Source organism: Dunckerocampus dactyliophorus, chromosome 6 (genome assembly GCF_027744805.1).
Source record: "Dunckerocampus dactyliophorus isolate RoL2022-P2 chromosome 6, RoL_Ddac_1.1, whole genome shotgun sequence".
Taxonomy (NCBI): Eukaryota; Metazoa; Chordata; class Actinopteri; order Syngnathiformes; family Syngnathidae; genus Dunckerocampus; species Dunckerocampus dactyliophorus.
The window spans coordinates 24914054-24936915 of record NC_072824.1 but is presented as its reverse complement, the minus strand read 5'-3'; the positions used below and the strand labels follow the sequence as shown (position 1 = coordinate 24936915).

The window sequence follows — 22862 nt, the reverse complement described above, 5'->3', positions numbered from 1 at the left end:
AGTACAGTTGTCATCCTGCGTACTTTATGTTTACATTACAGCTAATGAGATTAAAATGGCATAAATGGCAGTTATCTTTTAAGTCTGGGCTCCAGCCGGGTGTTAGACAGAGATTTATGGAGCTTTAACACTCATCAAACCCTCTCTAGAAATACTGTTTAAAAGTTACTTCATATGTTGTCTAAAATAGCACCCGGGAGAACACAAACCTCCACCACGGAGAAAGTGATCCAAAATCCTCAGGTTCAGGGACAACTGTGGATGACGTCAGAATACAGTGCCACTTTGACTGTATAGGGTGGAAATGTTTCATACGTGTCAAAATGGTGAGTAGATTTAATGTAAAGAACCAATGATAAATTTAATGTGTTCCTTTTTGGCTGATACACCAACTATCTACAAAGTTTAATGGGACTGGGAATTAACCAGTTAGCAATATAGGCTATACAGAACATACAATGTAAACATACTGTATGCAGTGCTGGACAACGCCTCTCATCCAAACTCACTTGGGATAGGCTTCAGCGCACGTGGGAGCCTCATGAAAACAAGTGGTATAGAAAATGGATGGTTATGGTTACGCTAATACCCTTCGGTTGCGGTGTTATGAAAAAGAAACCTAAGTGCACTCCTTTATATACTGACTGAGTCTAATGAGATTTGCTGACATGCATGACGATGCTTTGAACTCCCAATTTGTTAGGCATGTATTTTGAAACAATTTGATTAAACACATACAACTTCAGGGGCCTTGGATTTTGGAGGTTTCACTTATACAGTAATTGTCGGGTGAATTGAAGACATGAAGACATTTGTCACGTTGAATGGAGATTGTTTTCTTCTTGAACTTTTTCCTGCATGCCAACTTTGCTGAGAATAGTTTATTTTGTTTTCTGAGCACGGCAATATAGAGAATAAGTGAGGGGAGGTGGGGTAGAGATGATCTCTTCACCTCCATGTAGAGGCTAACAAGCTGCTTCGGAAGCTAAGTGTCAGAGTCAACAAGAGGGCAGACAGACAGCGAGTAGGTGGGCTCCTCATACAAATGTTGCTTTCAGTTTACTTCGCTCTGTGTGACCTTTGCCTTCATTTGGCTCCAACTGTCTCTTGGCTTTCACCATAGTGGGAAGATCCGATGTCTGGTACACGGCTGACCTCATCCTGCTGCTCCGGCAACGCAGCTCCGAGGCCACATCCTCCCACTTCTTGTCTCGTTCAGATCCCAGAGGGCCCCGCAAGTCTCGCCACCCTGCACGGGCTTGTCTGGTGCCATCACAGTCATGACTCACACCAACTTTATCCACATCTAAAGCTTGTTTTGTGACTTTATGATTGGAGCGGGATGAGGGCGACTTGGATTTGCGGCGTGAGCGTGGAGGAGGTCGAGGTGGGGCAGGAGGAGGAGATGGAGAGGGAGGTGCTGGGTTGGATGCTGCTCTGCTGGCAACTTTAAAACCTCCTTTTGTTTCCCTCCCTCTCCATCTGTCTCTGTCCTTACCTGAGGAGAAAGAGGCTGCTGTAAAAAAGACAAGGTACAAAAAAGCAACCAGTAGTGGGACAACAACACAAAACCACTGCAAACCCATGCTAGGAAAACTTGTACAGGATAAGCCAACTTCATGATCACTATCCTTTGGTATGTGATCACAACATTAGGTACACCTGCACAAGAGATGAGCAAACAAATTACAAAGATAATAATTTTCAGTTGTATTTACATTCATTCACCCTACCTTCGGGTAATATTTGTTGTGTGTGTGTGTGTGTGTGTGTGTGTTTGCAGGACTACTGCATTTCGGTTTTAACTGCCTGAGCATTTCGAATATTTTGGCTTTTTTTTTTTTTTTACTTTAGATATATATATTCATTTTGAAAAAGGCTAACATTATGTATGCTGTATATTTTATTTTGTAGTCATATATTTGTATTTTTAGTTTTATATTTCTGTTATTACTAGTATTAACATGTCTGCTTTTTTTTCTTTACACTGTGCCTCGTTGCTCTATTTTTATATTTGCTGGGTTTTTTTTTGTTGTTTTTTACCGATAGCCCCCAGGCTCTATTTTGGACACCCCTGCAGCGGAGTATAGGATGTGAAAATCAGGGAGATACAGTAATTTAAGAGGAAACAACACATTAGGAGCATACATAAGATACAGAATTCCTTTACCCCAGACAACCCTAAACCTGCCCGGTGAAGCAAGATCTTCTATGGCCTAGGTTCCCAAAGTGGGGTACGCAGATTGCCATAGGCGGTGCATGAATAAAAATTAAATTTATTAACATTATTAAAATTTATTAACATTACCGCTGAAGACTGAGATGTACGTAATGCGCTCGAACACCTCATGTGAACAGCCACAGCTGGTAAGTAGTACAGTGCAGAAGAATGGTGACAGCATGAAGTTGTTTATTGGTCTGTATGCGTTAGATGAACAAATAAGTAAGTTTGATGATGACGTTGTGCATTGAAAGGGTTTCATCTTGAAGATCTTTCAAGATCATTTATATTGTGTGCTTAATGAGAGCTTACGTGGTGCTGTGACTAATTTGTGCATTTCTGAGCCTCGTTGCTCTGACTATGCTCTTGACTGGATGCAATGACTATGTTAGAAAGCCCCCAAGTCTTCTTTGGGTGTTGCGGCCACTTGAACACACTCAATGCACAATGAAGAAGAAAAATCCATGTATAAATCGCACCGGACTATAAGTCTCATTTTTGGGGGGAATTTATAAAATCAGACACCAAGAAGAGACATTTTATCTTGAAAGGCAAGTTATAGTAATAACAATAAAATGGAGAACAACAGGCTAACTGTCAGCGTAACGTGAATAGGTGGTGTGTTAACGTAACATATTAACGGTTATTCAGATAAGTATAGCCTAAACAACATAACATACTACTTACTTGCAGCTTGTAATCTGCAGAATACGATTTTCTTTCTTGAGGCATTTGTGTTCCATTTTTCTTAGTTGTCTTTGTAAGTTGATGTTTACATTGTTAATTTTAGCGCCCTCCCGCGGCTGTCAGTGTGAAAATAACCATATATAAGTCGCTCCGGAGTATAAGTCGCAGGACCAGCCAAACCATGAAAAAAAGTGCGACTTATAGTCCTGAAAATACGGTGTGTGTATGAGTCTCTGTAACGCTGCACTGCAGACGTGTATTTTTTTATTCTTCCTTTAACCTCGTCCTCGTTCACAAATGTTAATGCTGTACGTAAATGCACAGAGGTGAGGTTTAATAATGCTAGCCCTGTGCTGCTCTGCATTTTTGCTGGGTGCATAATCTCACGCTATATGTGCTCATATGTCGAATTGGTTCAGTAATAAGCCTCATATTGAACTTTATGTGCTTTTGTTTCTATAATTATTTAGCATTATTACGTTTACATGTAACATTAGTGGCATTGTACCGATTACTTCCCTGTTGTTGCAAACCAAAGCACAGCAAAAGAAAGATCAGTTCACCGCATCTTACCACAGCTTGTCACCACTTCTTATATATAAATCCACCAAACAGAAGACAAAACTGCCGGGAGATATCTTACATTTGTAAAACTCTTTTAAATGACTATCCTGTGTGTGCAGTTGAAAAATAAGACACATGATTTCTTTTCATATAACGTCATCATATATAATATATTTAAAAAGCATCTCAAAGATGTCTCATTGTGTGGTTTATTTTGTGTGCAGGAGTAGGGGGTACATGAAGGGGTACGCGGCTGTGAAAATTTTGGGAACCACTGTTCTATGGCTTTTGTATTCATTTGAATGAGCTCACCCTAATGAACTGCTCTTTCTCTGAAATGTGTACCAGTAAATGGACTGCAGAGAGAATGAGAGAGAGAGAACCGGGCAGGAAATGTAGTGGATATGACAAGAATTCCCAAGATGCCCGTGACATCATGGGAATGAGAGCGCCAAGCTGCTCACTGAATGAGCGATTAATGCACACTGCTGCCATCTAGTGGCTGAGCTATATATATATACTGTACAGCATATATATATAACATACATAACATATAACATATATATATATATGGCAGTAGATGGCAGCAGTGTGCATTAATGACTCAATGCAAGCTGCATTAATGCATATACTACAGTATATATACTGTATATAGAATCTTGTTCCTGTTTATTCAACTTTGCAAAGCTTCCTCATTGGTCATTTTCTGTTCATTTTCATGTTTTACTCCAGCATGGTTTCATTGTTAAACATTGCGTATTAAATTAATACTAAACTCATATTCATAGACTTCATTGCAATACAGTATTTCCGGTATTGTAATAATTCAGTGGTCTGCCGTAGCTACAGTAAATAACATTAGAAACAGCTCTCACTTTTATTTATCATTATTATTTATCATTATATTTATTTTATTTTGTATATTTTGGGACATCGTTTCTAGTCACCAGAAGATGGAGCCATTTCAAACAAATACTGTATTGTTCCAATTCAGGACTTTTATTTCTTGGCCAACAAACCTTTAGCCCGAGGCTTAAAATGTTCTAAAAAGCAAATACTGTATTCTCTACAAAATGCGTTGTCCTCAAATCTCCATGTGTTTGCCCATTGAAGAAAAAACAAGTTTTGTTTGTCGTTGCCCAAAGGGCCCAACATGACAAAGAGTGCCTAACAAACTTTACCCGAAGGGTACCCATGCCGATCTAATAGTCATGCACACGCAAACGTCCTTGTATGACAAATCAAAAGCCTGGTGCTAATATAACTGTTTATCATTGCGGTTGTTGCTAATACTGTATTTTATACATGAGAGCTGCATCTTACACACTTCAGTATTACTCATAAACAACATATTAATCTTCTAGTCCTGTTCTAACAGTTCCTGTCCAAGTCAGTCCAAGTCACCAGCACCCTGAGAACCTAAACTCCTAAACAATTTTGGCAATGTACATATGAGGATGAATATTCAAGTAATGTACTGCAGCAACCCCTGCATTCAAACATTCAACTCGGACAGGGTCAGAGAAAAGAACAGAGAATACTTTGGAGAGAGCCTTCAAGCTCTGAACATTTATTCAATGTATTTACAGTCTGAAAGACAATACTAGTTGGTAAAGATCAATGTCTACTGTGACACTGCTGAAGAAACGGCATGGCTGCAACGCAATTTAACAACAGCAACAGTCACATGGAGGTGTCACATAGTTGGCTATGTACAAAAGAACACTTTTTGTTGAAACGAGTAAAAAATCTGATGTTGCGGCATAAATTACTATTTCTTCAAGGTTATACGACAGAAGAGGGAAGGTGGAAAGTAAGCAATTGAGCGTTGTTAATCTTCAGTTCGGTGCAGATGGATTTGATAGAGACGCACAATATTTTTTTTTTCAAACCGAAAACGATAACAAATAACATTTTTAGATGTACTTTTTAAAAATGTCGATTTAACTGTAGTTTGTGCACACCTGTCGGTAAGAAGGCGGGGGCGACACTTAGTAGTGTGATATCATCAACCAGGAAGTGGACATAATTGGCGGGTTATGGTAGATTCCATAGGAAATTTGGATATGACCAACTGCACCTGTTGATTTGTCCTAATCAAATATCATAATCAATATCACTACTATCAGGAGAACCAGAGTATAGAGCAGAGGGAGCCACCTGCTGTGGCCCAGCAAGGTGCACTGTATTCAGGCACACGCTCCGAGCAGCCGGTGTGACGCCACGGAGGTCTCTGGCAAACCTTTTGCACTTTTCAAACGCCGCGGCACAACAAGCCCCAAGCGTCGTGGTGGTGTGGCCTTTCAGGTGGTTGATCAGGTTTTTTGTGTGCTCGATGTTTTTTTTTTTGCCTCCTCATGGCGGAGCATTTGGTACAACTAGCACAGGAAATGTCTCTGAAAGTGAATGTTTGTGAGCTCAGGGGAAGTTACGACAAGCCGTTAACATCACAGGCAGGAGAAAAAAGGAGCGCTTGATTTGCTCACCCGCATGGTACAGGTAATCTTGCCTCAACGGAGCGTTTTGGTTGGTTATTGGATTTTTAAAAAAAAAATGTTATCGGATTTGTTGGTATGATGTCATAATTCCCTCATATCGTGCACCCCTAGTATTTAACGATGACAAATGAATGCTTTTGTGGTTTTGCTTGATAGTTACTTTTATATTGAAAATGGCATCACATGGTTGTACAGTCATCCCTCGTTTATCGTGGTTAATTGGTTCCAGACTCGCCGTGATAAGTGAATTTCTGCAGTGCAGTATTCCTTATTTATGAATGGAATGTTTTCGTACTTAGAGCATAGAAAACATGTTTACAACCTTCTAAATCCAGGTTTTGACATTATTAGAGCCCTCTAGACATGAAATACCACCCCATAATCACCTTTACACTTGTAGTACCCAATAGAGTAGACAAAGAAGAAAATAGGCAATTTAAAGGAAAACTGCACTTTTTAAAAATTTTGCAAGACATGAACACATGTTTTTCTCTTTTCTGTGTGTTCTAAAGATAGAAAAAGAGAAAGCTCATTACTGCAAGTAATGGGACACACCTACGCCGTCGAGAAAGCCCACTATTAAAACACCTCCCAAAACCTCCAACATGGTTTGATATACACCCTGTAATCATGTAGTAACAGATACACTCATGATAACACATAATACTTACAGTATTTTGCTGTATTTTGGTCCTTTTAAGCATTACCGGAACCTCCTTCCTGGGTGCATTGATTTCACATAGCAACATAGAAATGAATGCCTGCCTACACCTTGCGTTAACTTTTCCAAACTCAAAAACAAAAACACACCAGCAGTGGCTGTAGCTCCAATATGTAGCCTTACCGTTTTGGTCATGCTCTGAGGCATTGAGAGCGTTTTCTGACGCGCTACAGGCGAGTGTGTGCTGAAGCTAGTCGCTAGCCGGCTAGTAGCTAGCTGGTGTGGTGTGGCAAGGTGTCAATACACCAGTGACTAGTTCAATCGGCGTAACAATGTTAATAAGAAGAAGAAACAATGTCGCTGTTGCTTGGTTAATGTGCACATCACATTATATGTAAACGGATCATTGTTGGCACTTTTCGGAGCGTTTTTTCAGAAGCCCTTATAGGCAGAATGAGGGTTTCCTATTATGTGCATTCTTAGCAGCGTCTTTTTATCCATCCAGCCAGCCATTTTCTATGCCGCTTCTCCTCATTAGGGTCGCGGGGGTATGCTGGAGCCTATCCCAGCTGACTTCGGGCAACAGGCGGGGTACACCCTGGACTAGTCGCCAGCCAATCGCAGGGCGTCTTTTTATATGTTTTTATATCTTTAGAACGCACAGAATCGAGAAAGACATATGTGTTCATGTTGCACATCAGGATTGTGAATGATGGCCAAAATTCCCCCCAAAAATGCAGCTTTCCTTTAAGACATAAATAAGACATCATATAGACTCCCCCTGGAAGAGTTCCTTGTTGCTGTTACTTGTGTAACATTATTGACACCTAGTGGCCAGTGTAAAATACTACATATCAACGACATGTATTTGAATGCATCTTCTGAATGCCATATATTTGCATTTTAGATCATTGTGCCATTTTTATGCTTAAAAATGCGTAACTTTGGCCAGAAATACGTCAAATTGGCTTAATTGACTAATAATAGGCTGTAGTTAACCACAAAATTATATATGATTTATATTATATATAATTTATTCATTAATACCTGTATATTTTTTTAAAAACCGCGATAGAGTGAAGCAGCGAAATTCGCAGCGCGAAGTGGCGAGGGACGACTGCAATTCCTAAATAATGAATGCCATATTTTTGAAAGTCAACACTAATCACATCGTGGTGGTTTGTTTCAAATCCATTGCAGTGACGGTCATAAAAGCCACATCTCACGTTGTTATTTATCGTATTAGAGCCGCTACAGAAATCACTCAATGGCTACTCTGTGTAACGTCTTTCAAGAATAACAAAATAGATATGTGATATAGTGCAAAGAAGACAAAGAATAAGTCGTTGCAGAGTTGTTGTTTTTTTTCTAGTCTGCAGTCTGTGGCCTATTTCTGAATGAATGTCATGAGAAGCGCCTGCGGTGAGATTGGTGCAAACACAGAATGTACTGTGCTCAAGTCGGAACAAAGAACAGCTGAAAAAATGTGTTTGTTCACGCAACTATAGCATGGAGTCGGAATTTATGGGGTCAGTATGCAGTAAGCTGAATACAAAACATGGTCCAGAAACACAGTCAGAGGGCCTCTGGATGTAGACCATGTGATCACCGAACAAACAATATAAATTAGAAGATACTGTACTTTCAAGTCAAACATAGAGGGAGTGATTTTAACGCGTGTCTTATTCATAATTGGCTAAAGTGCATCATTCTGTTGGTGAGGGGAGTCGGACGAGAGAGTTTAGCACAATCAATCAGCGCTCCCACACACTCTTACATCTCTAAGAAAGACAAAAAAAAATTCAATCCACAGCAAGCCCGCTTAAAAGTTCACACAGATACACACCACACAGGGAAAATTCCATGGACAACTTGTGCCCTTAATGCATCCATTTATCCTCGCTTCAGCTTCTTGTCGTTTCTCTAACCTACTTAGATTCTGGTCACAGTGTATACATCACTATTCGAACACATCGAAACACATGTATGGTGTTAGTTGTTGTAGTTGTACATTGGAAGTTAATGTTTCTGTACCACAGGGAGTTTTTTTAATCCCCCCACACAGGATAAAGCTGACTACAGGAAGGGAGGAGATGTGGATGCATTCATTCAACTGAAAAAGGGGCGCTTCAGAGTGTTCCCACTTATAGCCAGGTGAAGGGAGAGGTGAAAGGTCAAACAGGGGAGGTACCTGAGCTAGGCCGACCACCTTGTGATTGTTGTTGGGGTCGGGTGTGGGGTTTAGACTGTAGGGCGGAGGGAGTGACATAGTTGAGGCTGGGGCTGTTGAGGTCCCCCTCGCCCACAAGAGTCAGGTCCGACAGGGCGTCCTCTTCCAGCATCTGAACTGATGCCCCTCTGCCAGCGTCCTTGAACGCACCATGCTGTGCCTCTCGGGACGGGTGGATGGGAGAAATTGTGGCAGGAAACAGCGACGAAGGGGGTCTGGCATCCCCCCACCCTCCGCTGTCAGAGCCCAATGCAGAGTCCAAGCTCTGGGACTGATAACTTGCATTGAGAAAATGGCCGCCACCGCCTCCCCTGTCATTGTGGTTGGCCTTGTTGCCCAGGCGACTGCTAGGGAAGCTGCCATTGCCGGAGTTACGGGAATGAGGGGTGGAGCAACCGGGCTCGGGGTCATAGGGTGGAGGTCCAGCCCGGTTGGTTGCCACTGGTGACAGGCGCAGGAAGTCCGGGAGCTGCAGGTCGCTTTTGTTCAACAGGCCTCGCTGGTCGTCAGCTCTGTTACTCTGAGCTTTGGATATGAGGTCGAAGAACTCTGTGCACACACACACACACACACACACACACAAAGATACAAAAATATATGTGCAGACACAAGCACACAAACACATGAATAAACCACCCAAATCTGAGGTATAAACAGGGCTAATTCAAGGGACATGCAGCACAGCGTCAGTAAGACAAGTCAAAGCTACATTCATCGTGAGCATCGGTGACTGTGCTACATGTAGCTTTGGTAGTACTGCAAACATGCCAGCAGGGTTAGTGTCATCACAGCAACACAGCTTAAAAAACAAGAGCAAGAAAGAAGAAGAAGGAGGTCTTTGTATGTTTACCTTCAGCTTCGTCTATATTAATCTTTTTCTGCTTTCTTTTCTCCGGAGCCTTATGAAGAGAGACAGAGTGGTTGGGTAAAGGGTGGCTGCTTGTGTCAAGGCTGGGCCCAGCCTTGCCGTTTGCCCCATGGGGGTGAGCGGAAGCGGCTTTCCTTGACTGCCTGTCCTCCCCCTGGGGGCCACAAGGAGAGCGGAGCGGAGAGGTGTAAACGTATGTAGTAGTGACTAGAGCTACTGATGGAGAGGAGGATGACAATATTTTGATGGGGAGGGTGGCGGCTTTTGTGAAAAAGAGGATCCAGTTTGTGGGCTTGTGTGATTAATAAAAACTATGTGTGAACATTTCTAGTTAGCTCTTTGTGATTCAAACCATATCTGCTAACTTATGTGCATGTTGAAAATGGACGATACACGCTTCATTATGAGGCAGGTGGAGGCGGTAGCGCCCTACCAGTCAGCACAGAAAAATCATTCAAAAATAATGTAATGTCTGGTTGTAATGATAAAATGAAAATAACAATTGGGAAAAAAACACTTTGCAATGTACTTAAATGTATCCAAGTTTTTAAAATAATAACAAGTATTGCGTGCTATAAAGCAGCGGTCTCCAACCCTTTTTGTGCCATGGACCGATTTTGTGTCATACTATTCTTCATAGACCAGACCGGCTAGTCACAATAACAGACAATCAGTGTGAGCCCTGAGCTTGGGGTTCATGCAGAGAAACTGTTTTGGACATTTTATAACTCATACAGAGTGAGCCCGATTATGTGAATCACCCATTGGAATAAAAAGATGCATTTAGTAAGACAGTTACTTTCTCTATTTTCAATGAAATTCCACATAAATACGTATTTTTATTCTTAACTTTTGGCTTATCGGAGTGGAAAAGATGTACAGATGGAAAAGATGGTGAGATGATCTGGTCATTTTTCAAAATTAGAATATGACGAATGAATAAAAAACAAGAATGGGAAAGATGCACAGATGAAACGAGATGGGGAGATGATCTGGTAAGAATATTATAAATGAATAAATATAAGAGGTTTAAGCCTGGTACCAAATGATCTATGGCCAGGTGGTTGGGGACCGCTGTTCTGAAGGCTTAAAGACAAGCGAGGTGGTCATGGACAACCACAGATCCTAAACCTGTATACTAGACATCACCGACACAGTGACACACACCACAACATCAACTAATCTACAGCCACACTACAGAAGCAAATAAACGGAAACAGCAAAAAATATCCACCACAGACCCAGATCATCCATTACATATAAAATCCCTGCAAAACAAAGGTATGGCTAAGGTGCTCCCACTACCAACAAGCCATCAGTCCTATGGCCTGGTCAGTAGCTTTGTTATGGAAGAAAGAAATCACAGAGCAGAGGAAAAAGCTGCTGATGCATTGGGCCACAGACAGACAACAATAATAGACCATCAGGATCTTTGAGAGTGAGACGAAGATGACTGCCCAACATAAAAAAACAGACAAACACACACAGACGCACAGGCTGGATGCTACCATAGAGACGTGTCACACACCTGTGCACACTTAAAACACATTGCAAACAGGCATGGGTCACTGAGGACAGCGGGGGAGACACTTAGTAGCGTGATATCATCAACCAGGAAGTGGAGATAATTGGTGGGTTATGGTACATTCCAGAGTCAGGAGAAAATAAAAACGAAAAATGAAAAAGCTGGAGAGGATCTTACTGTTGTTGATTGGTTTCTGCTTGTGGAGGCCTGGATGTGACTTTTGGATGGAGCTGAATGACAGACACAATTAAAAATTTGCATTGCAAACCGCATGTGTGACTTTGTTACCTTTTCCTGGCGTGTGCTCCGCTGTATCCAAAACCACTCTCAGTCCATCTAGATTGGATATAGGAAGACCTAGATCTAAGAGCTCGGATTCACCACTCTGACAACACAGGACACAAATAAACATGTGAAATTCAGAAGAACAATAACACAAACAACATACAGAGATTCACTGCACATTTGCAATTCAGCATTCACAAATTTTCAAATTTTTGGTAAAAAAAAAAAAAAAAAATCTCTCTCTCCATTTCAGTTTAATGGTTATTTGCGATAAATTTCTTACTCGGAACATTTTTTTGTCTCACTCCCATTTCTGTGCAAAATCTACATCCTTTCAACTGGTCTTAACATTTTGATCAGGAGTACTTCTACACTGGTACTTCAATTTCATCTGTTCATTGATCATCTTATATTATCATTCATGACTGGTGAGTATGTATAAAATGCGTTTACTAAATGTGTGAGGCATATTGAAGAGACACGGGGGAGGGTTCAGGAGCTGAATCCAACATACGTAAATGATTATAACAGTCATTCTTATTGCAAATGTTGACCTGAAATCGGAGGAGAACATCACCGCCAAGCTAGTGGGAGGGTTTGGAGAGAGAGCAAGAGCAAGCCCTGTCAAAGCCGTGTCAAAAATAGCTTCAATTATTTGCGGATTTTCACCATTCATTAGTGGCCCCACAAAGTAACCCCTGCAAAAAAGTTACAATGTCACAGTGAGCAAGAAGTGGACTTACAATGCGTGCCACCAAATCTGAGAGGTGCAGACCATATTTGGCCACCACAGGCCTGAGAACCTCTGTCACTGGCTTGGTGGGCTTTGCTTTTAGGCCTACTGAGCGGTTAATAGGGACCAAGTCTAGTCTGGAACAGGGGACAACAAAATTCGGTTTTGCAAATCAAAAGGATCAATATGGCGTAAAATTCATAATACAAAGGACAGAAAATTACTTACCTAAAGAGAGTGCGCTTTTCAAGTCTGAGGTCTCGAGAGCACAAAGTCATACAGTCTTGGTCCAAAACAAGTGGCTGAAATAAAGGACAGAAAAAGTTATGAAAGTCAATGCTGTGACATGGTCATTCAATAACATGAAAGATTAAAAACACTGGTGGTTGCTGCACTTTTTAACAGCCAGAATGAAAAAACATACGTTGGAAATTAGGGATGGGGACTGCATGTCTAATGAAACTTGAAAAAGCAGACAATTTTAAATGTTGGACAGTTTAAAGGTTGGACATTTCAGAATTTAGAGCAATATGCCTTGTCGTATATAACGTAATTTAGCAATTCATCGGCGTTCCTCACTAGACCTCGGGTTCAGCTGGAATTAATTGATTAAAGTTATTTGAAGTTAAACTTCTATGACAAGTAAAAAGGTGAGATGCAGGAGGTGTACAGTGTCTGCAACACAATACACCTTTGCATTAAACCTTCACCATTAAGGTTAAGAGAGTGCTTTTGTTTTGTTTATATGTTGCTATATTGCTATATATACTATGGTGACTTTATTTCCACATTTGTATGACAGCTAAAAACATTAAAATGCTTTAAAAGCATATAGTTAAAAAGCTTTTACGACGGTGACAGTTTGACAGTTTCAAAACTGTCTGACAATCGGATGTTGACCACAATCCCGGAATGTTGGCTTTGTGCACAGTTCATGTGGTTATTTGAACTCATTGGAAATCAAGAAAATTGATCTTTTTATCATCATGTAATCTTATACCAAACCAAATTCGGCTATTTTGCAAAGAATCTGTGCGACTTAATATTGTACATAATTCAAGGATCACCCCAGATCTATATGTGATGTACCTTCTCCCCTCCGACCAGGAACAGGTCGATAGCTGCCAGGTTGATGCAGAGCTTCTCACAGAGGCCCAACAACAAGTCCCTGATGGACACACCAGCCCTCAGCGGCACAGAGCAACACGAGCCGTCTGGCAAGTTTATATTACATTGCCTCAGGGGGGCGCTGCCGCCACCGCGCTCTGATACCCCCACACGGGAAACATCTCCCTGAAAGACATAAACAAGGTCATAAGGAGACAGTGGCGGGGGAAAAGTGATTAAGAATGATATGAAAAAGCAACGTGTACATCATTTCATGAAAGTACCGGTACTATAAACCCTTTCCTTCGTTTTACATTAGGGTTTTTTTATAATCGGCATAGAAAAAGAATGGATGGCTAGTCTTTCCATACTCACTTCATTCTTCCCAGACACAGACGTCCCAAGCTCTAGACTGGCACCTGATGAGAGTGACCCCTGGGATTCACGGCGACCACCAGCAAAGTCTGAAAAACAATGCACGTACTGTAGCAAACTCCATAGAAGAGACAATTCTCTTGTTTTGGTGGTAATATAAAACATCAACATAAACGTGTGCAAACTGATGTGTACAGTAGATCCTCACTACTGCGTTCTCAGTCCACCTGCGAATGGCAGTAATTGAGTAATAGAGATGCCATAAAAATGTCTATTTTTGACACACTAATCAAGCATGGGCTATTACTCTGCCTGAAGAAGTGCAAGGAATTAGCTTGGCATTTATACCCATACTCACGAAACGCGCATCAACAGGAGGTCATCAAGCCAAAAGCCTCCCTCATTCACAGTGCAACTAAAAACAACACAACATGAGGGGGTTGAACTAAAATCTTACACACTGTTATACATGCAAAACAATACTATTTTTTGATAATTCATAACCCATATTGCATATTGGGTAACATCTTGTAGGTGAAGCGCGCGCATGGGCTTCCCAGCATGCCTTGCAGGCTATAAGCGAGTATAAAATAGTATCGTTTTACATGTACATTAATGTGTAAGGGTCTATTTTGTGAGTGAAATAGGCGTTTGGGTGAGGTGTAAAGGGTGTAAATATCAAGCTGATTCACTGCATACAAGGATAAACCTCATGACAAATGAGATGGGTTTTCTACCAATAAACAGCCTAATTATGAGGATTCTAAGCACAAAATGGCAGGTTGCCCTACAAAAAAAAAAATACTATTTTGACCAAAAATCCATTAATATGCAGGGTCTCGATTTCTGTATCATGAATATGGGGGGATCCTAGGGTTGTGAACGATAAACCGATGCGACCAGATATCCGGTTTAACAAGTGAGAAATGCGGCCGCATCGGTAGCAGCATCCTGGATCGATAAGAATCCGCCATAAATGTTTAGATTAATCAACTGTAAAGATATGCACCCGGTATTGCAAGACTAGCAACCGGCTGACAGTGAGTCTCTTGGCAGCCTGGGCTGCCGGCGAAACTTCATGACTGAAGACGAGAATGAATGTACAGGCCAAAAGTTTGGACACCCATTCTCATTCAATGCGTTTTCTTTATTTTCTTGACTAGATTCTCACTGAGGGCATCAAAACTATGAATGAACACATGTGGAATTATGTACTTAACAAAAAGTGTGAAATAACTCTAAATATGTCTTATATTTTAGATTCCTCAGTGAGCTTCATGAGGTCGTCTCCTGAAATTGTTTTCACTTCACAGGTGTGCCTTGTCAGGGTTACTTGGTGGAAATTCTTGCCTTATTAATGAGGTTGGGACCATGGGGTTGTATTGAGTGCGTCCAAACGTTTGGCCTGTACTGTTAATAGTAGCAGCATGCTAGTCACCGGGAAGATTCAACACCTCAGCAAAACATACATACATTATAGGGATCAAATTTATCCCATTTATTATGTATTGTGTAAAATTATGACAGGAACAACATCAAATTAAAAGCATCATATGAATAGAGACCAACCATACACCAGTACAAGCCTGGAGTTTGTTTTCAGAGAGGCTGTGCACCACAAATATGCACATTAGCACTCAATAACAATCAAATCTTACCTTTATTCATTCCCACATAGTGTCAGCATTGGGGACCAAATATGAGGTGAAAGAAAAACAGGAATAATACAGCATTGTAGTCGATCTCTGCAGCGTGGGAGTAAGTTAGATGGAGCGTTCAAGGGACGTCAAACAAAGTGGACGAGTTGCAGCTCTAACTTTCTAACTGTATATTATTTTTGAATAAAATAATGACCCATATTTCCAAAATAGATATCTATTTATATAAAAGTCAATGTAGTTATTTAAGAATTATAATATTTATTTTTATCATTGTGCCTGAAGGTTTCCCGCAGCCCATTGGTTGGGGACCACTGCCTTCCAGAATGCTTGGGGATATGATGTGCACATTTGAAAATACTGTAAGAATTCTAATTACATTAGCTATTGTAAGATTAACATCTGTCAACAAATAACCATAGAATCGTATTAAATCGTATCGATGGTACACTGTATCAAATCGTATCGAATTGTTCTGTTTTTAAAATATATGGTTTTCGAATCGTATCGTAACCCGTGTATGTAGATGCATATCGAATCGTCTATCACAAAGAAATTTACATCCCTGGGGGATCCACAGTATTCTTAGAAACTTGTGTTTCTTGTTATTGTGGAAGTAAACATTTTCGGTTGTCATCTATTCACCATGTGTGAGGAATTTGGATCTTGGTTGTGTACTGCAGTATTCCCAAACACGACTGACTCTCACAGCTTAATCACACATACTGAAAGGGCGTACTGTTCAGTTATTTATGAGTTATTTATGTGGTACATTTTCAAAGATGATGCTGTCTTGGCTGAAAAGGAAGCTCTTCAAGAAAGAATAAATATGATAAACAAAGTAGGAAGAAGAATATATACTGACTGTAATTAAAGTCCGTCAGTTCCCGTTTCTTCGGCCCTTTACCAAAGCTCCTGTTGCGGGACCAGGAAAAGAACATGCCCTTCCTCCGGTCTCCTGAATCATCCCGGCTGTCATCATTTAAAGATCGGCCTGACTTGCTGCGTTTGTCCTCCTGTAAAACCCAAACAGGAAGAAAGGAAATGAGTGGAGAGCAGATTTAAAGTTGTTTTGACACACAGCCGAGCGGGGAGCTCAGTGCTTACCTTCTTGGGTGTGGACAAGTTGGAGCGGTCTGAGCCCGTGGTGCTGTGTTTGGAGGTGGGGCTGCTGGGGATGTGGTAAGGGTCAGGCAGGGGCCGGCCCTCCACCTCGGCTAACATGCATTCTTGGTAAAGCAGAGACTTGAGGAAGCGTGTGTAGCTGTCAAACTTCATCAGGTTGAAGATCTAAAAGGAAAAAGAGTAAAGAAAGTCTGGGTGATAAAAGAAAGTGGAAGGAGGAAAAACAATTGTTCCATAAAAGACTGATGAAGGAAAACACAAATTACAGTAAGTATCACAAGAGAGTCACAGGATGAGATAAAAAAAGAGGCACAGCATGAAAAAAAGAACATAAATTGAGAGCCTCAAAAGCCATTTAAAAGTGTTAGGAATAATTATCTCCACCTTGCACAAAAAGTGTGAAAGAAGAACCCATCGTCAAGGTTGAAAAAACATCTCTAAATAGAGGGGAGGGCCGTGACACCACCTGTCTCTAAAATGCTGTCTTTTTATTCCTTCCTAATAAAAGGATTCAATGATTTATCCTCTCACAAATAAACACAACACAGCCACTTTTGGTTTTCAGGTGTGTCCATGACTATTGTTACAACCCAATAAAATAAAAACGACTGTCATTGTCAGTTGCCTGGACACTGTATCTTAACGACTGTCGTTTTGCACCACAAAAGAGTGAAACCAGTCTTGGCTGGGGCGTGCCTCTCGCCTGCAACCTCCCCTCAAACTAGAGCTGTCCTTTATAGTCTTTCAGCATGAACTGATGAAGCCTGCTCGAATGAGAGGCGAAACATCTTCTCAGACAACCTTAACAGTCTAGTTGAGATCGATTCAGTGCCGAGAATAAAATGAGCAGGATGAATGAGAGATGCTACATAATTTGTTGGTTGGCTTGTGAGTAAGGGAGAATTCATTTTTTACTTCTTGTTGGGTCAGTTTACTTGAATTAGGGCTGAGTGAGGCAGTACCCCAATATATCAGCTGATGGCGCTGCACTGAAAAGCACTGCTTGTGTGAAAATGTATTATTGCCACCAACTGGACTAGTGAAAGAGTAACTGGCACATCATGATTTCATCACACAAGTCAGACGGACATTAGGATTTAAATGGCAAATGCCTTTACTCATATAGCGCGTTCTTGCATTAAGGTATGTTAAGTGCTCTGTAAATGGACAAAGATGAGTGCATAAAATGAAAGCAGCATGCTGCCATTGTTCTGTAGCGATAAGAATAGTTCTGCACGCTGAAACTGTTAACGCTGCACTTCAGGTAAGAAACTTTACTAAAAATAAAATAATCCATCACCCTGTTCAAACTCTTATCTGATGCACTTGTGCGCCTTCATAAAAAGACAAACTGTAAACGAGGGGTGTTCAAAGTGCGGCCCAGGGTGAATTTCTGGCCCGTACCTTGTTCTTTGTTCCTTCTAATGAGTTATATTAAATAACAAATTGTATTCTATTCAATTCAATATTATTCTAATTTGCTTTGCCACCTATAACACAAAGCTTATAGTACAATATGCTAACCTACATTGGATTGGGTTTATCATTTTTAACGTACACATCAAATAGACCCATCAAAGTGAAATACAAATTTTTTTCTGGATGCTATATCAATTAGTATTTTAGGGCCAGTAGATTGCAATTTCATTTGCATGCTTCATTCTAATCATTTAATAATAGTAATAATACTTCATAATAATAACAATAATACATAATAATAAAGAGAGTAAGAGAAGAGTCGAACCTCTTTATGCACAAAAAACACACGGAAACCAGAGTGTAACTGTAGCCCAAAATAACAAGGTGCGGACCGTACCACGGGTTAATTATACCGTTGCACCCCTAGTAGGTGTGTAGAGCTGGTCTAGAGTGCAACTAATATTAACACTCAATTCAAAAGGAATGGTACCACAATATTTTGGGCCTGGAGATATTTTGGAAAACCAGAATATGTTTGTACATGTTAGATGAGTAAAAATAGAGGATGATGATAATATCCATGTTGCCTTGTGACTCGTATCATAAGCTAAATCAAAAGAGCTTCTCAGTAAGGTTTCCTTCTTGTTTTCCAGTGTTACGTAAACAACCGCAACTGTACTGTTAATCCACTGCCACAATAATTTTTTTTGTTTTAAATAAGTTTTAATCACTGCTCCCTTCAATGTGTTCTAAATATAGCGGATGCTGAGGTGTACATGATAACCTACCTGTAACTGTTGCTCCTTGAACATGTCTGGTCGTGGGGCGTTGAGGATGTCGTCAGCGAGCTGCGCTTGGCTGTCAATGTTGACCGGCGTGGTGGCTTTGCTGGACAAGAAGCTGTTGTAGATTTCCCGGGCTCGCTGAGACAACTGGGGGCAAGACAAGAGAATGAGATAACACCTAAGATACAGTATATTGCTGAAAGGGTATTGATGGGAATACATTTTTTTTTTAAAAAGCACAGTATGTGCTGTACCTGTTTCTTGTCATTTTCAGGGACGTGGCTGAAGAACTCACATGCTTGCCAGAACAGAATATTCTCCTCACTGAACTCTTTCTTCAGGAATTCCTGCAGCAACAAATGGGGATTAACAAAACTAGGGGTTAAGAGAGGGTTAAGAGAGAGACAAGCCCCTACAAGTAACATAATGACAATAAATTAATCAATCTGTGAATGTGTTTTATACATGGACAATTGTCATAACTTGTACTGAAAATATGCAATATTTTTCTTTCAAAGTGAGAGAGTAAATTTTTTGAAAAAAAAAAAACAACAACACACATTTCATTTGAACGTTCTGGGATTGCTCTCTCAAAAATGGAAGCACAGAATTGTCCCAAATGTCTTGCTGATGAAGAATTGAAGAAGGGGGAAAATACGGAGTCTTGGTCATTCACTGATTGATTACCCAATTATTATATATAATATTTATTTATTCTTTTATAATTGGTAAGAGTTCAAGAAAGACCAGATGAATTCTACTGCGCTTTCTTGCACTCTTCCCATGGAATACTCAACTCACATTGTCATTTGGTCGCAAATACAAATACATCATCATGGTGTGCTTCTTTGAAATGAACTAATTTGAACTTTTCAAGAAGAGCCCTTGGCTGAATGCAATCATTTCTAGCAGATAGAAAGCAAGCTGTACAAATAGACATTTTCAGTCAACTTATCTTACTCTGGAGTTCCACAAGGCTCAATATTAGGCCCAATCTTATTCAGTCTTTATGTCAATCACTTACCAGATGTGTGTTCAAATACCAAAATACAATTATATGCAGATGATAAAGTGCAAAAACTAAACAAGAAGCGGCTGCAATACTTTCTGGAGCCACGGTGCCAGTGTCCCATTGGCTCCAAAATTCTTGTTTACATCCTAATACTAAAAAAACTCCTTGTATGTTTTTTCAAGACATAAAGCTGATGACCAACAAGCATCTGTTTTAGTGAATTGTGGAAGTGTAGATGTGGTGGACCAGTTTACGTATCTGGGCGTGGTCTTTGATTCACACCTAACATTATAAGCAAAGGAAATCAGAAATACAACCAAATTTAACTTGTCAAATTTCAATCAAGTAAGACCTTTTCTGACTTTTGAATCAGGAAAAATGTATATGCATGCAAAGATTTTCACTCATATAACCCATTGCTACACAACTTGGTCACATGCAACAGAGAACACAATAAAACCCATCAAGTCTCTCTTCAGGCCGCACGGTGGCTGAGTGGTTAGCACACAGTCACACAGGCCACACAGTCAAGAGATCTGGGTTGTGGGCATCTCTGTGTGGAGTTTGCATGTTCTCCCCGTGCGTGCGTTGGTTTTCCCGGGTACTCCGGTTTCCTCCCACATTCCCCCCCCCAAAAATGCATGTTAGGTTAATTGGTGACTCTAAATTGTCCATAGGTATGAATGTGAGCATGAATGATTGTTTCTCTATATGTGCCCTGTGATTGGCTGGCGATCGCCTCTCGGGATAGGCTCCAGCATACCCACGCGACCCTAATGAGGATAAGCAGCATAGAAAAAGAATGGATGGAAGTCTCTCCTCAAGAAAACATTGTCTTTGTCTGTAAGGTTCTGAATGGACTCGCCCCTCCACCATTACAGGTTTTTATACAGAAGAAAAATAACAATCGAGCCAATACCAGATTGTTAACCAGGGGTGACAGTAACATACAGGGACGTAGGACTACATTTAGCCAAATGGTTGTTTCTATCAGAGGCACACAGTCATGGACCGCACTACCAGCTCATGTTAGAAACTGTGACAATGACCTAACCTTCAAGAAAACTCTAAAACGGTGGTTAAAGGCAAACCAGTCCTGTGCTCATGGTTAACGTCCATTCCAAGTTGATAACTATTTATATTGCTTAACAATCTGTTTTATGTTTACTGTGAATGGTCTTGTAAGTTATCCAGGTGTAATGTTGTCTGTAAATGTATTGTGTATTTGTTTTATATTTTTATGGTTTTATGATATTTTACTGTATGTGTGGTGTCATTTATAAATGTATGTGTTTTATGGTGTCTGCCTTAGGGCAACAGATGAAGTTTAGCTATTGCAGCTAATTCTGGCATATTTACTGTGTTGCGTTTGCTCATATGTTGATCAATATGTACTGTCCCAATCAAATAAATAATAAACAAAAAAATGTCAGGCATGTAATGTTCCTGCAAACTTAGTGTGCAGTATTTTACCGAGAAGTAGCGGACTCCGACGGGGTCCTGCAGCAGCCTCTCGAAGCAGACAGCCCAGCTTGCCACTCTCCTCTCGGTGTGGCGCCGGTGACTCTGGACACTGGGGAGGCTGGCATTGCTGTTCAGGCTGTTGTCACTGCTGCAGCCCTGCAGCTCCACGCTGTTCAGTTCTGGTTGTGCACACACACACACACACACACACACACACACACACACACACACACAGCTTTTTTACATCAAGATTGAGAAAAACGGGGCAGCAGTGGCTCAGGAGGTAGAGCAGGTCGTCCAGAAACCGGGTTGGCAGTTCAATCCTCGCTCCCTCCACACAGTCTCTGTCGTTGTGTCCCTGGGCAAGACACTTCACCCACTTTGCCTCCAGTGCTGTTCACACTGGTGAATGAATGCAAATGAATGTTTGTGGTGGTCGGAGAGGCCGTAGCCGCGAATTGGTGGCCATGTTTCCGTCAGTCTACCCCAGGGCAGCTGTGACTTTAGATGTAGATTACCACCACCAGTGTGTGACTGAGGAGTGAATGAATAATGGGTTCACTTCATTGTGAAGTGCTTTGGGTACCTTTAAAAGCGCTATAAAATCTAACCCATTTTTATTATTATTAAAACTACACGGATACACGGTTTCCAGTGGACAATGATGCAATGAACGGTATGTATAAACACGTAATGTACAGTATATTGCTTGTTGTGCTATTGCTTGTTTCACAAATTCCTTCTGCTTTTGTAACATTCTGTGCTTAGCTGCGTAATTGTTCCAAATAGATGAGCAACAAATAGTTCTGTGAAGAGATAATAAATCTAATGAATTGTTAACGTTAACGGCCTATGTTAAAAGTGATTTACACAACACCAGAAGGCGGGGGTGGGAAAGGCACAAAGAGAAGTCAGGATCTACTAGTGAAAGTGGCTTTTATAGTAAAAATAAAACCCAAGCAGTGCTTTGGGGAATCATTGGTCTGGTGGCCAAGATGATATAAAGTCAATGAATGAACAATAAGATTCAAATTATGCCCAAAAACTACACCACTACTGTGACTACTGGCGGTACAGACTACTCCACATAGATTCATTTATTTGTGGCAGCAGAGATAGATTTGTTGCCATTCCGCATACCATTTTTACTCACAGTGTCTTTAAAGAAAGAGTTAAAAACACGTCACACAGCAACGTAATTGGTAGAAGACACTACCAATGGAAAGTGCTGAATAATCAACAACTAAGCAAAGCACACTGGGAAACAGGAAGTGCTGTTGTCAAAACCATGCACGTCGACGCCGCATCGAGCCCTGAGCTTTACGGCACCGTCTCCGCCATATTGGATGTGGCAAGGCTGCACTGATCCCAAACAGTAGTAATTCACATTACATCAGCTTTGGAGCAAACAGTAGTACCAAAAAACCAAACACAGTGTATACACAGTGTATATATATACAGTATATACACACACACAGTCATGGGAAAAAATTATTACACCACCCTTGTTTCTTCAATTTATTGTTCATTTTAATGTCTGATACAACTAAAGGTACCTTTGTTTGGGCAAATATAACAATTACATCAAAAATAGCTCATAAGAGTTACAGTATATCTTTTTGCAGTACAATGCTACAGCTATTCA

At 40.7% G+C, this 22862-nt stretch overlaps 1 protein-coding gene across 2 annotated transcripts in view; it reads right to left on the bottom strand.

Annotated features, from left to right (window-relative positions):
- Positions 1-6011: 6011 nt before the first annotated feature.
- The window catches only part of rgs12b (regulator of G protein signaling 12b), a 75432-nt gene continuing 58581 nt past the window's right edge, over positions 6012-22862 (bottom strand). The window contains exons 7-19 of one of the 2 annotated variants that reach the window (XM_054778452.1): positions 21227-21396; positions 18996-19088; positions 18745-18888; positions 16520-16702; positions 16278-16428; positions 13755-13843; positions 13362-13565; positions 12501-12574; positions 12283-12409; positions 11543-11639; positions 11432-11484; positions 9712-9883; positions 6012-9410 (exon numbers count right to left, since the gene is read on the bottom strand). In XM_054778452.1, the coding sequence (XP_054634427.1) occupies positions 8806-9410; positions 9712-9883; positions 11432-11484; positions 11543-11639; positions 12283-12409; positions 12501-12574; positions 13362-13565; positions 13755-13843; positions 16278-16428; positions 16520-16702; positions 18745-18888; positions 18996-19088; positions 21227-21396 (2162 nt within the window). In that variant the 3' untranslated portion in view covers positions 6012-8805. The remainder of the gene's footprint in view (positions 9411-9711; positions 9884-11431; positions 11485-11542; positions 11640-12282; positions 12410-12500; positions 12575-13361; positions 13566-13754; positions 13844-16277; positions 16429-16519; positions 16703-18744; positions 18889-18995; positions 19089-21226; positions 21397-22862) is intronic. The other variant, XM_054778453.1, reaches the window with a different exon arrangement.